The sequence below is a fragment of the Talpa europaea genome (genome assembly GCF_964194135.1).
Source record: "Talpa europaea genome assembly, chromosome: 13".
NCBI lineage: Eukaryota > Metazoa > Chordata > Mammalia > Eulipotyphla > Talpidae > Talpa > Talpa europaea.
In genome coordinates this window covers 32,035,153-32,053,114 of record NC_140080.1, presented here as the reverse complement: position 1 = coordinate 32,053,114, position 17,962 = coordinate 32,035,153, and the positions used below count along the sequence as shown (strand labels likewise).

The following is a 17,962-nucleotide window of genomic DNA, read 5'->3' as shown; positions in this document are numbered from 1 at the left end:
CCCACTCTGTCTCTGGTGAATCCTCACACACACACACACACCCCCACCACCTGCCCTGCACCTCTGGTCTACACCCCAGTTCTTCTATGCAAAAAACAAATTAAAAAAAAAAAAAGGAATTAAGACTGATCAGCCAAAATCATTACTTAAGGGAAAAAAAAAAAGGCATTCGAATCTAGGGCTACAGCCAAGCCCAAGTAAAGCCCCAGCAGGATCACCTTTCAAGGGGGCGGTCCGAGGCCGGCCCTTGGGGGCCTGCTTCCCTTTGCCTTTGCCCAGCAACAGTTCAGCACTGCGCTCCCCATTGGGGCCCAGCTTCCCCATCAGGTGCTCCGGAATCCCCTTCAAGCCAGTTTTGGCCTGCAGCTGCTCCTCAGAGTCGCTCAAATCTGACAGGTCACTGTTGGTGCTGGAGTCTGAGTCCTGTCTGCAGGCCAAGCTTCGCTCATCCAGTGAGAACCTTTTCACAGCTTCAAAAGGAGCTTTGTTCTCCTGTGAAAAATCAGCTGGGGAGGACAGAAAGCTGCCTGAGTGCCTGCCAAAGACATTACTAAAGGTTTTGAGGAGGGGATTGTCCTGCTGCCCAGGCCCCACAGTTGGCCTCTCCTCTGTGGGGCTGGAGGAGAGAGTAGGCATTTCAATGGGCTGGGTGAGGCTGCTGGTGGGTGAACTGGAGCGGCCATTCCCCATTGCAGAGAGGCTCGGACCTCCGGTGGTAAGAGCTGAGCCCAGAACCCCGGACACCAGCTTGGAGGAGTCAGTTGTGATGAAGAGAGTTTTCTTCTTTGCTAAAGATGCCGAGTCTGCAGAGGAGTGAGACTCGGGCCAGCTGGGTGCTGCCTTAGAGGTGACAGTGGTAGCAGTGGAAGAGCTACCTGATGCCTGAGATGCAAAGCTGCTGAAAGGGCTGTGTTCAACTTTTTCCACAAATGCCAGGAAAGGGTTAGAGGGCTCTTCTCGGGACAGTTTAGGGGGCTGTAAAAATAGATTTTCATGACTCTCTGGGGTTCGGGTATTAAGGAGGCTCCGTGGAAAGGCTGGCGTGAGGGTGGGCATGGACTCTGCGGGCACTTTTCGGTCCACAGAGCTGCCAGCCTTAGAGCCGGATTTAGAATCTGCTCCAAGAGCGGATCTGCCTTTACATAGGCTCTCAAGGCTTTGTTTAAATGAGTCTCGACTGGAGGAATCATCAATCAAACTCTCTGAAACGTTAGTGAAGTAGTTACTGGTGGGTAATGTTTGGGACATGCACTGAAAAAACAAGTTTTTGGAGAGGTCGGAGTCTTTCTGAGACTCTGGTGCAGAGCTGCAGCCAAAAGAGAAGCCCAAAGATTTGGTCTCTGTAGCTAGAACCCCATTGGATTGGCTCCTTCCACTTCCAAAAGTCAAAGGTTGTGATGAACTTGGGAGAGATGCTCCAAATCCAGAAGAAGCCAGAATAGAATTTCTTGAATTCTGAAAAGAAGGTAATCTAAGTTAGTGATGATGGCTTCTCTTAAGAACCTTATGATCTTTCTTGGATCTAGGTCAACATTTCTTGTGAGCCAGTCAACTTCTTTCTGCCTCTAATTCCAAGAAAACTGCCCTTAATATTAGATTTCATCAGCACTAGGGGAGAAACCTGCCAGAGACCACATAGAGGGTATCTATAGTAAGGTGAATTAGAAAACAGGATTTCATTTATCCTGTCACTCATTTGGTGATTAGCCAACTGGTTGTGGCAGCAGTAGAAGGCTGTGTAGGCCTCTTAGTATCTGTATGGACAAACTTGGGCATGTTCAGGATGGTATGGCCACCGACTTAGTATCTATCTATTTGGAAATGACAAGATACCACCAGGTAATTGGAGGAAAAGGGTTCCTGAGCAGAGATCAGCTTTTACTATGAAATATACTTAGTGACCTTGTTATTGGCTCAATTGTTAAGGTTTTGATTGATTTCAGCTATTGCAAAATGCCCATCTTACAAAAGTGACTTCAGCTTCCTGACAATCTTACTGTACATTAAGGAAAAGTATTCTCTTTATTAGTCTAGAATTCCCCAAAATGCACTCTTTTGAAATATGGCCATTTATTTATGGGTCCAAGTCAACTCAAAGATTGAATATCTGCTTTAATTATAGTTAGACCTAAAGATGCTAAAATTAAAGAATTTTAGCTCTTAAATTAAAGGTTATTGAACCCTTTTGTTATCATGAGGAGCTAATAAGACTCTAAAAAGGAAGTGTGGTCATGCTTCCAGCTTAACAAACTGGAGAATGAAAAAAACACTTTACTTCTTTTACCCTGACAATATTAACATCTGCATGTGAATAAAGGATAGGGTCATTTTTGTATATATATTACATTTCCATATATGCACACAGAGAGAAACATCCATGGGAAGGTATAAGCCGTTATGTATGTAACAGTTGCTAGTTTAAAAAAATCCAGATCCTTACATATAGATTACTAAAAATAATAATAAAATTAAAATTAACTTTCAGATAGTAGAGGATGGTCTCCCTGACCATTCACTTTAAAACACTAGAAATAAAAATTACTCCATGGCTGCTTAATGCATAAAGGTTTCCTTTTGGGGGGCTTCCCTAGTGGCGCAGGCAACAGTTGAATGCAGCGCTATGAAGCTGTCTGCAGCCTCTGCAGTGCCAGTTCAATCCCCACCTACCTCCAAGCAGCCCACATGGTTAGCAGAACTCTCCTGTCTTGCCCACTGCTCCCCTCAGCAGTGTATTTCATCAATCTGCCTGTTCTGTTCCCCGCTCTGTCTTTGGTGAATCCTCACCCTCCTGTGCATCTGGCCTGTACCCCGGCTCTTGTATAAATAAAATAAATCTTAAAAAAAAAAAAAAAGGGCCTCCCTGGTGGCGCAGCGGTTGAGCGCTGGGTTGCGAAGCTGCCCGCAGCCTCTGCAGTGCCGGTTTGATCCCCGGCCACCGGGCGAGGGTCCCACATGGCGCGCAGACCTCTCCTGCTGCCTGCTGCTCCCCTCAGCAGTGAATTTCATCAGTCTGCCTGTTCTGTTCTACGCTCTGGCTCTGGTGAATTCTCTCACCCTTCCATGCTTCTGACTGTACCCAGTGCTTATATAAATAAGAAAAAAAAAAAAAAAAAAAAGGTTTCCTTTTGGGATGATAAAAATTCCTGGAACTAGACAGTGGTGATGGTTGCACAACATTGTGGCTATACTAAAGGTCACAGCATTGTACACTTTAACATGGTTAAAATGGCCTATTTTATGTTAGGTATTATTTTACCACAGTGTAAAAAATTATTCCAGGTAAACAAAAGGACTGTTGTTGAAAAAGGGGGGAGTTTAATTTATTTAAGGTGCTCTTTAAATATGCAAGAGGAGTCTATATTAGGACTTTGTGTGAGGGTGGCACAGAGGCATGAGAACCTGGAAGATGATCAACAGCCTCCAAATGACTGCTTCAGGGTATTTAGAGTTAAAAATTTAAAGTTCATTTCTTTTTTTTTTTTAATTTTCCATTAACCAACTACCATTGATTTAAACCCTTACCCAACAAAAAAGAAGTGAATAGACAGACACAGCCCTGAGACTTTGTTGTTGTTTCACTAAGAGGATTTGGCCAGGAGCCTTGACACCTGCATGACTACAGGAAACCAGCATAGGTATACCTCAAGTTTCACTAGTAAAGTTACCCTTTAAAAATAAATACCCAGATGAATGAAAAATAATTTGGATGGTCTTTAATTTTCCTTCAATGATTAAATTCCAAGTTCTTTTCTTATAGAAAGTGATGACAAACAGATTTCAACTCTATTTTTTGGGCAAGAAGTTTCTGGGGTCTGTGTCCCTATTTTAGATTCAACATCATAATGGAAACATCCATTTCTGTATTTTTAAGTCACATCCCAGAAGAATATTTAGGCTAACACATTAGCAAAGTTACTGATATAGTTTCTCCAAGCAGTTTGGAAAATGCCATTAGAATTAACATGTCATCGATTCAACTTTGCTTCTCCAAGAATAATAGCATACATTGTATCTCTTTTCACAGCATATAAAATTGGTGTATTTTGTAATCCCCATTTATATCTGTATTACCTTTGACATGGAGATGATTTTAATTAATTCGGGCAATTCAACACTAGAAATCCTCACCTAGTTCTCTTGGGAATGCTGATGAAGTAACCATGAACAGTGTGAAAGCTGTATTTATAAGCCTTCTCTTCTGCATGGACACTTCACCTCTCTTCCTATTCCTGCACACTAGGGATTAACATGCTGCGTTTGTTAGGGAGGGGAAGTTGTCAGATGAAATGTACATGCCATTTTTTATTGGGTTTTGTTATATTTAAAATGATTCCATTTTAGGATGTGAGCTCCTTCAAATAGGAATTTCAAGTCTTTGTTTATAAAATACAGTACTTAGCACACAGTAATTTTCTACATATAGTTTACTATATATAGCAATTTTATTACTATATATAATTTCCTATATATATTCATTTAGTATTTTATCTTTGTATTTCAGATTCCAGTTTGAGCTAACAGCCAGTTTGGGAAAAAAAAAAAAAAAAAGATTCCTTGGTGACCAAAAAAAGAGTTAACTTGATATTAACTTGCATTTAAAAGTTCCATTTCAGATAGCAGAGTAGCGCAGCGGAAGCGTGCTGGGCCCATAAAAGTTCCATTTCAGCAACAATACATACATACCAGAGAAAGAATACAGTACTGTGGATACTACTGTGATTAATTCCATCAAATTTTCCAAGTAAGGTTTAAAAAGATTAAGTTGGGAAAACAACAACAAACTTATGGCCATATCAAATTATGGAAAGAAGCCTCATGTCAAGGGAAAATATAGAAATTGATGAACTGAAAATATGGGTTGGTAATAGTAATTTTCACATCATCTTAATTATAGTGTTTACCATCACCAACACTTAATTCATTAACCTTGTGTCTTGTAGTCCTGGTGTAGGTTCGACCACTACATGAACTAAACAGATCACTGAATTAAAAAGATTCCCCACCAGATCTATTTCAACATCTCATTAAATTGACTTGTATAATCAGTTTTTGATTAGCTCAATTGTTCAGGTGACTGTTAAGAGCTAATAAAGTTATTAAAATAGATGCATTTGCCCAATGAGCAGTTAAAGGACTATCTACAGAGTACAATTTAAGGCTTGTTTCAGAAATACTCCTTCCCTGTGGCATAGGAGGTGCTTTTTAATGTGTTAACAATAAAGAGGGTAAAAGAATGAACCCAAATCTTGAAAATCTGCCCCTGAAACAACTCACCTCTCCTGGGGCCTGTGACCAGCTGCCTTTCTGTTTTTCCGGCCCAGTCCCTGCTGCAAGGCCAGTGTCTGAGATCCTCACCGTGGTTGGGGTAGAGCTGGCAGTAGTGACCACAGCTGCTGAAGCCACCATGCCCTGGCCAACTTGTTCCAGTGTTTTTCCTGTCTCTTTGTTTTCGGCTCCACCCACCTCTGGAGCCAAAGGTGTCTGACCTGTGGCTGTAGAATACGGAGTGAAAGGTACAGGTGTCTCCCCACCTACTGGCTCATCCTGCACCACCAGAGTCCTGCCGTTTTCTTTGGTGTAAGTGGCAAAGCGAATGTTGCGGTTAATCTGGGGGACAAATGCAGTTGATGGCTGCTTCGCTCTCTGATCCAGCCCTGGCTCTCCACTGGCATTCCCTCCTTTCCAGGGCCCTCGGCTTGCCTCACCTCCATCGCTCCCATTACTGTCTACTTCACCCCTGTCTCCTTTTAATTTCTTTGATGCAGGGTCACACCCAGAGTCCGAAGCACTTTTCCTCCTTCGGCCATCTTTCCCCTCTATGCTCTCTCTCTTCTTCTTTCCTTTGGAAGATTTTACTGCTTTTAAGGTACCCCCCTACAAAACAAAATTCAAAAAAGATTTATTATCAGGGACTTTCCAACCTGTGAAAACCATAAATCAGAAGCAGACTATCAAAGCAGGCATAGATCGCCAAGTTCCAATGCCATCTCTGAGACTCCCCTTTGTCAAAAGCCTCCAATCTTCCTGTGATTCCATTTACATAACACATATTCAAGACAGTGGTTACTAGAGATTAATAAACTTGGCAAACTTTCCCTTAAACAAAATGCACTGAACTTCCTGAAATACACTTTGAGGGTTTAAAAAATTTGTGGAATTTATTTTACAAAACAAACTGTGAAAGCTATTCTGAAAGCTCATTTACCCCTTGATGATAAAATCTATTTATTTCCTTGTAGACAGAAAGTGGCACTTCAAGTACTGAAATATAAAATATAAGATCTCCTCTATCCAGAAGTCACTAAAATCTGGTGGATTTTAGGAATAAAATCCACCACAATAGGAAAACCAACATTTGTGAGCCAATGACCAAAGGAAAGATGACTCCAACAGAAGTCTAGATTGTTCTATGGACACTATAAAGACACAAACAGGCTCCAGACATTGTTTAAAAGCAATTAGAGGGAAATAAAAAAGGCAGGCTACCACAGACCAAACAGCCAAACCTCTCAGCTCTTGAAATAATTTCACTCATGCAATATTACTTGTGCCTTAGTGTTGAGGCCAAATAATTCTTATGTCTGAATGAAATCTTTCCCTAAGGAAAAGGGGAGGAAGTCTTGGGAGACAGCTAACATTATCTTAGGCAATCTTTGTGCAGCAAGGACTTGTGACTGTAATATTCCTTAGACTGGTATCCCACCATGAAGCAGGTATTCCTTTCAGTTTTATTCAAACCTTCATATCATTTTTTTATTCAGATAACGTGGGTTAGGACTGCAAAAAGTTAGTGACAGTTATTTAGTCATTACATTTACCAACTTAAGTCTACTTTTATTGCCACTAAATATTTACAGATTGTGTAGATCTGTACATTTGTTGCAATCATTATTGCCACTGTTGTAACTAAAATGTTTTCAAATTTTATATGTCTTCCTGCACTTCTATATTTCTTTTCTGTCTTCGATTCTGTCTTAACTCCTTTAATTTCCTACTACAACTCTTAACCAAAGTTCAAGATTTACTTGTTTCCCCCATACTGTCGGTAATATTAATCTAAGTTTCTCAATCTTTCATTCAAGAGCTATTTTTATTTGCTAAAAATAGTTTTCATTTGATCTTTTTTTAAAACATCACCTTTTCTTCAACCCCTATCACCACCTAGTTTTTAGTGTCATGGAACTATAGAAGTATGGTCGGTGAAATCTCTCTTTTCCTGTTCATGATGAGATAACCGTGGATATCTAAGAACGGTTACTGTAGAATCTGTCTATGGAACTGATTGTATAACTGTTAATAATAATCACACTTTGCTATCTGAGAGTCACATCATGGCAAAGCTATAAACGTAAGAGGGAACATCTGTTGCAGAAAAACACAGATCTCATCACTCACTCATCTAGCCAATTGGCAGAGCCTAGCTCACAGCAACCTCCCTGAGCAACAACTTATATGTCCTAAAAAAACAGGACACACGTGATTAGGAGCAGCCTAGGACACTATGACCAACACCCTCCAGCTTTATCTGGCCAGATGAATGTACCTTATCATGTAACAGGTGTTTAATATATGAATGAAATAAGGAAGAGAATACAAAAGGGGACTTATACATCATCAAAGTAACAGGTGTTTAAAGCCATATAAATATAGTCAAGAGAACTATTCTATCTGTGGTAATATAATATGTAGTAAAGAGCTATTAAATTTAATCCTGAATCTTCTTTTCCTACTGTGATCTGATTTTAGCAGGTCAGGAATAACTGGATAAAGATGAGAACGGACAATATACTTTGCTGAAGTAGTCAACATAGCAGTATTAGAGGTGTTAAGAGACTATGAGAAATACACAGATAGTTGTCTGAGTCAATGTCCTGCTGAAGGAAATTCACACAGGAGTTCTTGATTGGTTAGGCACCAATTTGCAACACTATTTTTTTTGGCAGGGGGTCGGGGGATGGGGGGTGGGGGACACCATGATAATTCTAAATGAACCAAGAGTTGGCCTGGTTCATAATTATGGAGTAATCCACTGTGTGCTGAGCACTGAAATAGGTACCTGTTTGGTTTGATTCTTCTTGGGATATGGAATTTCATACTCCCTTGGAGCTCACTACCACCTAATGGAAAGAAAATGAGGATGCAGCTTCTCCTCCCTCTCTTATTACAGACTAGGTCATGAATATTACTACCACTTATTATGTCTTTAACTTTCCACTCTATCTTTCAAATGTATCTGTCCTTAAAGAACATAAGAAGAAATAGTTAGGCTATGAACTTTTAAATGGCTAGAGAACATAGCCATGACTAAAGGAGCTGTCTCAGATACTAGGTTTCTTTCTTGAGATTATACTCCCTTAACTAGACCAGACCATGGAAAGTAATGAATGTAAAGTGACCAGAACTGAAAGCCAGAGTATCCTTGGATAACACACACATAAAGAATCTACATAACAAGATAATGCAAGTTGAGGAGTCTACTCAGACTCAGTTCATTACTGTACCTCATTCTGAGGCGTTGAATTATCCATCAGCATCACATGGATCAATCTGGGATCTACGGACTTGATCTCACCACTCTACAGTAGGAGCAGGATGGCAAAAAAAAAAAAGAAAAAAAAAAAAAAGAGAAAAGATGTAAAGCTTAGTCCACCAAAAACACATGTATTTTTCTAATCTATGTAATTATCTCTTTGTTCCTACCCCCCGACTAGAATGAAAGCCTCATGAAAGCAGAAATCTCTACAATCTATTTACTGCTAGAATAAAAACATATTTTTAAAAGATTTACTTATTCATTTACATAAGAACCAGGGTACAGGCCAGATGAGCGGGAGGATGAGAGAATTCACGAGAGACAGAGCAGGGAACAGAACAGGCAGACTGACAAAATACACTGCTGAGGGGAGCAGTGGGCGAGGCGGAGAGGTCTGTGGCATTATGTGGGACCCTCGCTGGCAGGCCGGGATCGAACCGGCGCTGCAGAAAGCTTCACAGCACCGTGCTCAACCACCTACGCCACCAGGGGAGGCCCTAACAACATATTTTAAAGCAAGGTCTGGAAAATAGTAAGCATTCAAATATTTGTTGAGTGAATAAAGGAACTGAGTTCAATGTTCTAGTGTCTTTTTTAGAGACATTAATTTCAAATTCTTCATCTCTTAAATAATCCTATTCTGTATAACAAAGAAATCAAAAAACATCAGAAGCAATGATCATTAAAAATACTACTTTAAAGAATAAAAACAATGTGAGTGTCGGATTTATGTGCACTTCCTTTGATGCAGCAATTCTATGCCTAGAAATTTATTTCAATAAATAATGTGAAATAGTGTACAACGACATACGGTCTAGGATATTAACTGTGGCATTATTTGAATTAGTGAAAGTACTGTCAATGATTTAAATGGCCATCATTTTAGATTAAATTAGTTATGATACTCCATTAGAGGAAGAGGAGGCATCTATTTTAAAAGGATGAGGCAGATTCTATAAATTGACACAAAGACATTTATAATTTACAATTAAGTAAAAAGGGTAAAAATTACAGAACTCCATGTAACATATGACCCCATTTGTTAATGTATGATTTACATAAGTATTGTATAAGATAATATGTCAGGACAAAGAGACATAAGATGAAGAATATGGATACATACCAAACTGTTTAACGTTAGTTACTATTGGAGTGAGTGCTATTTCCCTAGGGGAAGGGGTGGCTTTCACTATTTATTTTATACTGTTTCAAATTTTAAAATAAAGATTAGTAATAAAAAGTCAAGACATAAATAAAATCATGTATGTTTACATTCAATATGACTTTTAAAGCAAAGTCTGAAACAAATTCAAGATGTCATAAGTAGCTTTTGTTTCGAAACATTCTACCGTTTTTCCTAGACAGGTCTCCAGGTGCTATGCTCTTTCCACTTATTACTTCAGAGACAATTTTTTTCAGCAGAAAAAGAGAATATCAGCATCTAAGGCATAAATACTACAAAAGCAAATGCTAACTGACCCAGATTTTTGACTATAAGTTTTTATGAATATGATAAAATGACACCACTTCACATTTGTACATTGCTTTACCGATTTCAAAGCACTTTCAAATACCTTATCTCAGTTCCCAAATCAGAGCTGTGAGGTTCAGTGGCAAGTTATCTAATTACCTCTAACTTACTGATGAGAACAGCAAGGTTAAGAAATTAAACAGCCTTTCTCAGTGTCATATAGTCATTAAATGATCCAGAGACGGAACCCAATTCTTCTTCCATGTCGTGGAACAACACTGTTAGGGGATGGTCAGGCCTTAAACAAAATAACACAGCGCCTACCTCAGTTACTGACACCTCCATAAGACGGGTGATAGAGTCTTGATGACTCACGACACCACAGAGCCAACTTTCTTCCCCCTCAGGCTGGTATACTTTGACCCTGTGACCTTGAACACTGTAGGGACCTAAAAGAGAGATTAATCAGTTTCAAATATTTTTGGTTAAGCTATATTTCCTAAGTATTTTTTAAAACAGAAGGAAAATTATATGGTGTAAGTATTTGGTACTCAGTCCTTTAATTGGAGTTCCATACTCAGCAACAAAACTTATTTTTCGGGCCTCCCCGGTGGCGCAGCAGTTGAGCGCTGGGTTGCGAAGCTGCCTGCAGCCCCTGCAGTGCCGGTTCGATCCCCGGCTGCTCACCGACCTCTGGAGGAGGGTACCGCATGGTGCGCAGACCTCTCCTGCCACCCGCTGCTCCCCTCAGCAGTGTACTTTGGTCCTTCTGCCTGCTCTGCTCCCTGCTCTGGCTCTGGTGAATTCTCTTACCTTCCCTCGCTTCTGACTGTACCCAGTGCTTGTATGTATGTATAAATAAATCTTAAAAAAAAAAAAAAAAAACCAACTTATTTTTCCCAAGTGACTCTGTAAATTCTGTTAACTTGGAGATTCCTTAAAATCACCCAAACTTGATTCTATTTTACCTCAACTGTCTGATTATCGAAACAATACAAGGAAGAGAAAGCAAACTTATGAATCAAAGACTACAGGTAGTAAAAAAATGTACCCAGTTCTATCTGACATACATAAAAATATGGGAGGATAGTATGTTGTCAAGTGTTATTATGTTAAGTGACCATAGAGATGATACACAACCTTGCATTCTGCTATTTGACTTTCAATAACAGTAGGTAGAGAGTTCAATTTATTGAGGTTTCCAGTCTCTGCACTAATAATAGTCTGAACAAATATAGCACTTGTCTTCCTAGGAACACAGAGTTTCAAAGATATTACTTTATCAGCAGGTAATGCTACACTGCAATTTTAGCTGCCCATCCAAAAAGGACAGTTTCTCTCTCAAGTTTATCTTATACATTTGAGACTATATAGCTAAATCATTATTTGAATTTTCTCAGAGCTATAATTAAGCTTTTTATTTTTTCTAATACATACTCATATACATCTCCCTCTATCATTCTGTCCACTCAGTAGTCTATCAAATTTTCCTTATGTTCTTATTCCATGATTTCCCTTGATTATTAAACATTCTATCCTGATACTCCCTTTCCTCAAATAGGCCAGTACTCTTATTTTTACCTGTTTAGGTTTAATTTGATAAGAGAATCAAGGACCCTATTTCACCAACAAACATGATTATCATGGAGGCTCAGAAAGGAAGAGGAGTGAATGTGACATGAAGGGAAGGATAACTGAAGCAATAGCCTGCCCTTTGTGTAAAATCTTTCATAAAACCTATATCTGACCTGGAAAAAGTTAACAATCTTTTTTTTGGTTTTCATTCTTGAAAAGCAGCATGCTGTTAATGTGCATGAGTCTGTAGACACCTCACTTTATGAATATACCTTGTTGGTGTTTTAAAAGTCTTTATTCTTGAGAACCTGACAGAGAGTAAGCTCAACAAGGGCAGAGATTTTTTAGCTCATGGTTATATCTCCAATACCTTAACACAGCGTTTAATAGGTTTGTCCTTATAAATACTTAAAACACAAAACAGCCACAAAACTGTGTATTATGAAATGCAATGTGTAGGGGAGATAGTAGTCTCAGTATTTTCCCAATCTATTCTAGAGATCCAGTCAACTGGCGACATTTTTTACTCTAGTTACAAAAAGAAGGTAAGCACAAATGTTTAGAGTGGTGTGTTATCCTCCCCATTTTCAACACTGACCAAACACACCTGATTCAGAATTCAGTGACAGAAGACTATCTGTTCTTACCTCTGCTGAATATCTCTTGTAACTTTTGGTCACTGATCAAAGCATTAACTGTTTCTCTCAGTGCAGCATGTTCCAGAAGAATTTGGTTTTGGCTATCTGTTCCCATCTGGTAATGATGAAAGAAGAAAACTGAACATTAAAATGAATAGTAACGATATCTAACCAGATAAGAAGAATCATACCCCTGAGGAACTCTGTATCAGGTTCTGCCAAAGAATATTTTGTAGGACCCTAGTCTCATGAGATGCAAAAAACAAGGACGTTACTACGATCAATTAGATTTAAGAAATATCGAATGCTATATGTTTCTACATACAATAGCGTGTTAAAGGCTCTGAGCAGCCATGAGGAAAAATACCTGTTTAGGTCAGTGTTTCTCATACTTATGTAACCACAAAACATTTTACTCCATGTAAATCTTTTGGCTTATTTTGGTATTTATCCAACAATTACCAAGTGTCTACTCATGTAAGCATGAGGTTTACAAACATTATAAAGTAAGGTTGCTGAGAGGGAGTGAGGGAGGAAGACCTATCAACAAAGAAATAATCATTAATATTTCACAGAACTCAGTTTAGGAAATACTGCTCTTGGCTGCCTCAATAAGACAGAAAAACTCTTAAAAGTCCTCTGGTTTTTAACCTTTAGACATGATCCCTACAAAGTGAGAAATATTACCATCCATAAATTTTGAAGCTCTAACTCAGACAGATACTAGTTTATTTAAACTATGAAGTTATCACCTTTTTCTTTGTAACTAAAGATATAATACTTAAAATTTTCAGTATTTAATGCTTCTTGGAGTCAGCCCAAACTCCCAGCCTCCCTTCCACTAACATAAATGTAGGCCCCTCAGGCTCAAGTTATAGAAGAAGCTACCTCTTCTGAGCAGACCCTCAGAATTATGGTCTGAAGTTATTTGAGGTTAGGGTGTGGGCTTGTAGAATAGGAAAGATATCTCAGCCACCAAATGTACTTTACAAAGAAGCAGAGAAACTTTAAAAGGCAGAGAATTATTGAAAGGAAGTTCTTTTGAATCAGGCTTGGGGTCTGGCTCTACTCTTGGTTCTTGTCTCAGTAAGGAATGAATTTAAGGTCGAGACCAGAGTTAGGCAGAAAGAGATTTATTGGCAGATGAGGAGAAGGACAGTAAAGCTCTCTGAGCAAAGAGGGATCCTGAATGGGTAGCCATTGAGAGGGCAAAAAGCAGGGGTTTATATGAGTATAGAGGGGTTGGGGATGGGGATCTGACGGGCATCTCAGTGCTGTTGTCTCTTATTGATTGGTTGAGGCCCAACCCTGGTCTGTTTTCCTGGAATGAGCTTTGGTCTGTTGCTTTGGCATTGTGTGGGTTTTCTGAAGAATCGGTTTTTACTGGGTTGGGGCATCCTGACCCCAGTCTAGCTACCTACCCCAGTCTAACTTCCTCATTCACTTGTATCAATACTAAAAGAAAACCATCTATATTTATAATCAACAAAGAAATTAGCCAAGAGAGACATAAACTTAGGACTAGAACAAGTGTTAAGTACCTGGAACAGATGCAACCCATTAGCATCTGACAGGAAACGAAGCTCTCGATCCAGAAGGTATTCAACTGGAACCACAGAACCCAAACCCAGTTTATCTACTAGGGGAGTGAAAGTCTGTGAAGTACAATAAGAAATTGATTAGAATTTGAAAAAGAAAATAAGAATTCAACTCAATCTCTACTTCAGAGAAAAATATCCATTACTAATGTCTTTCAACCTAGAAATATATATATAAATAAATAAATATATAAATAATATAAATATAATATAAAAATATAAATATAATATAAAATATAAATAAATAAATAAATATAAATATATAATATATAAATATATGTCTCTCAACCTAGAAATATATATATATATATATATAAGCTAAAGCATAAATCCTTGGGAACACTCCCAAGCCAGGATCTGATCTGTCTGCCAGATAATCAAAGGAAGCATACCAGAGCAGAAGCTAAACACTCTTATTTATGGTTGAAAATGACAAGACAAATGAGAAATTCCTTATTCTCTCTAGAGATCTGAATAATTATCTTGCCAGGCTTCAAGAGGACTAAATTACAGTCAACTCCTAGAAAAAAAGTTATGCCATTACCATCTCTAGAATACCTGAAATCTTTGTGAGATTTCTAAAATAAAAACTGGTATAAATATGCATGGATAAATTCATATTCTTATTTCATTAATAAAAAGTTCACAAAAGTCACCAAGGGGCCCTGATCCATTTAAGTTTCTTCTGAAAGTTCAATTAGAAACAAAAAGAAACAAATGAAAAAAGACAACTAGTTTAGAAAGTGGTAATATGTATAATAAACAGGTAAAAAAAATGTTTGGTTTAGATACTACTAATTTAATTTGGTTAGACACAGGAGAAATAAATATAGGATGGCCTCCCTGGTGGCCTAGGGGTTAAGTTTCAGCACTATCACCACTATGGCCTGAGTTCAATACCCGGCCAAGGAGCTAACCTACATGACACAGCAGACCTCTCCTATTTTGCCTGCTGCTCCCCTTAGCAGTATATCTGCCTGTTCTTCTCCCCACTCTGTCTTTGGTGAATCATCTCAACCCTCCCCCAACCCCGCACCTCTGGCCTACACACTCCAGTTCTTCTGAGCAATAAATAAATAAATAAATAGATAAATAGATAAATAAAAGAAAAAAAGTGACCAATTATTCTATACTTTTTTTTTTTTTTTACCAGCAGAAGCAGAAGTGTTTTATTTGAAGGTCCTTTACAATGAAACTTTTAAACAGGATAATTGTAGAAATCTGCTTCCTGTACCTTAACATATACTTTGTTTTTTGTTTTTTAAAGATTTATTTATTTATGCATACAAGAGATGGGGTACAGGCCATAGATGCTGGGAGGGAGAGGATTCACTAGAGACAGAGTTGGGAACAGAATAGGCAAACTGGCTGAAATACACTGCTGAGGGAAGCACCTGTGCCACCAGGGAGGCCCTATTCTATACTTTGTTAACAGAAACAAATGTATATTGTCAGAATTAAATTTTGTCCCACCTCATGAAACAATTTTAAAAAGCTAAGCACAAACAACAAAAAGGAAAAATAAACAAGTGGGAGGAATACCACCTCACATTAAAAGCTTTTGGGGCCTCCTTGGTGGCACTAGGGGTTAAGTCACAGCACTATGAAGTTATCTGTAGCCACTGCAGCACGAGTTCAATCCCTGGCCAGGGGGCTGACCCACCAGACGCAGTAGACCTCTCCTGTCTCACCTGCTGCTCCCCTCAGCAGTGTATTTCAGTCAATCCTCCTGTTCTGCTCCCCACTCTGTCTTTGGTGTCCTCTCACCCCTCACACCTCTGGCCTATACCCCAGTTCTTGTATCCATGAAAAGGCAACTCATGGAATGGGAGGAAATATTTGCAATATATTATCATACATCTGATAATAGGGTTAATGGCCAAATATATAAGGAACTCATACAACTCAACAGCAAAACAGTAAGACAACACAATTAAAATATGGGCAAATTACTCAGAAGACATTTTTTCTGAAGAAAGTATATAAATGACCAACAAGTACTTGATAAGGAGATTAATGTCACTAATCTTTAGCAAAATGCAAACTGAAACCACAATACCTAACATCTGCTACAATGGCTATTAACAAAGACAAAAGATTTTAAGTGAGACAAGGATGTTGCTAAGAGGGAACTCTTGTGCAGTGTTAGTGGGAATGTAAATCAGCACAGCCATTATGGAAAATAAAATGGAGGCTCTTCAAAAAATTAAAAATATACCTACCATATGATCTAGCAAACCCACTTCTGTGTATATAGCTAAAGGAAATGAAATCACTATCTCACAGAGTTATCTGTACCCCCATGTATACTGCAGTATTATTTATAATAACCAAGACATATCAGCAACCTGTGTCTGGCATGGATGAATGGATAAAGAAAATGTGGTACATGATATAAACCACAGAGTACTATTCAGCCATAAAAAATGGGTAATTCTGCCACTGATGGCAACATGGACGAACCTTGAGGGCACTATGCTAAGTGAAATAAGTCAGACACAGAGAGATAAATACTGTGTGACATAACTTACATGTGACATCGAAAAAAAATATCATAGAAACAGAATAGATTGGTGGTTGCCAGGGGTAGAAGGTATGGGAGAAATGGGTGAGGTTAATCAAAGGGTACAAACTTCATTTACAAGATGAGTAAGTTCTGAGGATCTAATGTATACCATAGAGACTATACTGTATTGTATACTTTAAAGTTGCTGATAGTATAGATTGTAAAAGTTCTTACCACACACAAAAAAAGGTAACTATGTGATCCAATGAATAAATTAACCTTACTGTAGTAATCATTTTGACATTTATACATATATATCAACTGTCAAATTGTACACAAACTTACATAATGTTTTATGTCTCAATGAAGCTGGAAAAAAATACAGTTTCCATCAGGAAAAAAAGACTAAGAATTATAAACATTGTTTCATAACCTTACTACAAGAAAAGACTTTAGTCCCTTTCTTTTTTAGTGAAGAAATTCTTTAGAAACAAAAAGTAACAAATATTAGCTAATGTAAAAAAGTTTCAGAAGACACAAGAGAAAAAGATCTCCCCTAATTTCTGTGTTGGTAAATTCAGAAAGGCAGCGTTAGGACAAAACATGGAGCTTTGAGTACTCTAATGAGTTCAGGTTTAAAGAAAACCCAGTTATAGAATAGAAGTAAAGCCGAAATATTTCTAGACAGTAAAATTCTCTTACCAGGGCTGGCCACTGTGCAATTGAGACTCGAGTGCCCTGGACAAGGACTGGGTCCTTCCGGGGTGCCCATACTAGAGACCCTTCTAGTAGAAGCACAATAACTTCTTCAGCATGAACTTTAACCCAGGAGTGTTGTTTCCAGTTACAGCCATCAAATTCTACAAAGATCTGCAAAGATATAAAAAGCCGTTTGAAGGTCATATTTGGAAGAATTTCATACTAAAACATATAAACACAACCCCCCTGTTTTGAACAACTGACTAGTAAAATTCTACTAACTTGTTTTTAAGTTCTCTTAATGGATTTCAATAAAAACCAATCTTACTTCAGCACCAGGAAGCTGGCCTCAGCCCCAATCTGAAAAGGGGGAACAGAGTTAAAAGGGGACATGAATTATCCAGTTAGTAATTTTTAGCAATGACCCTAATGAAATTTGTACCTCTGAGTTTCCCATTCATATCTATGCACACTAACAGGGGCTTTCTATGTATCAGGCACCATGCTAGGCTCAGTGATATAGAGAGGAATCTAGCACATTTCCAAGTCTCAAGGAACTCACAGTCTTACATATTGGAAATAAAAAATTACCATTTTTTCCATACTTCTACTGAAAATGACTATGAATTACTTTCAAAATTAGTTTGAATAGGTGGAATATATGTGTTACAAAATAATATTGGGGGGGGGGTAAACCAGTTCTCCCAGTGCAGTGTGTGGATTTCTTATGTATTACTGCCAGCAATGATCTCAAATTTGCTAGCAGAGGCAAGCTGTCATCACAATGCTTTGCTTCCTCCCTGAGACACTTCACTTTTGAGACATACTTAGGTAGACACTGTAAAGAGTTTGTGTTTTTTTATTTTTTAAAGAGATTCACATGAAAGGAAACTACATTTTTCTAACAATGTACCTAAGTTTAGTTTTTCCACATAAATTCTG

At 38.4% G+C, this 17,962-nt stretch overlaps 1 protein-coding gene across 1 annotated transcript in view; it reads right to left on the bottom strand.

The window, feature by feature from the left end:
* Window positions 1-17,962, bottom strand: part of KDM3B (lysine demethylase 3B) — a gene marked incomplete at both ends in the record, with an annotated part of 59,968 nt that overhangs the window by 27,322 nt on the left and 14,684 nt on the right. Inside the window, 7 exons of the mRNA XM_084251736.1 lie at window positions 219-1,455; window positions 5,275-5,874; window positions 8,502-8,576; window positions 10,329-10,453; window positions 12,227-12,332; window positions 13,759-13,872; window positions 17,024-17,191. Coding sequence (XP_084107862.1) covers window positions 219-1,455; window positions 5,275-5,874; window positions 8,502-8,576; window positions 10,329-10,453; window positions 12,227-12,332; window positions 13,759-13,872; window positions 17,024-17,191 — 2,425 coding nt within the window. The remainder of the gene's footprint in view (window positions 1-218; window positions 1,456-5,274; window positions 5,875-8,501; window positions 8,577-10,328; window positions 10,454-12,226; window positions 12,333-13,758; window positions 13,873-17,023; window positions 17,192-17,962) is intronic.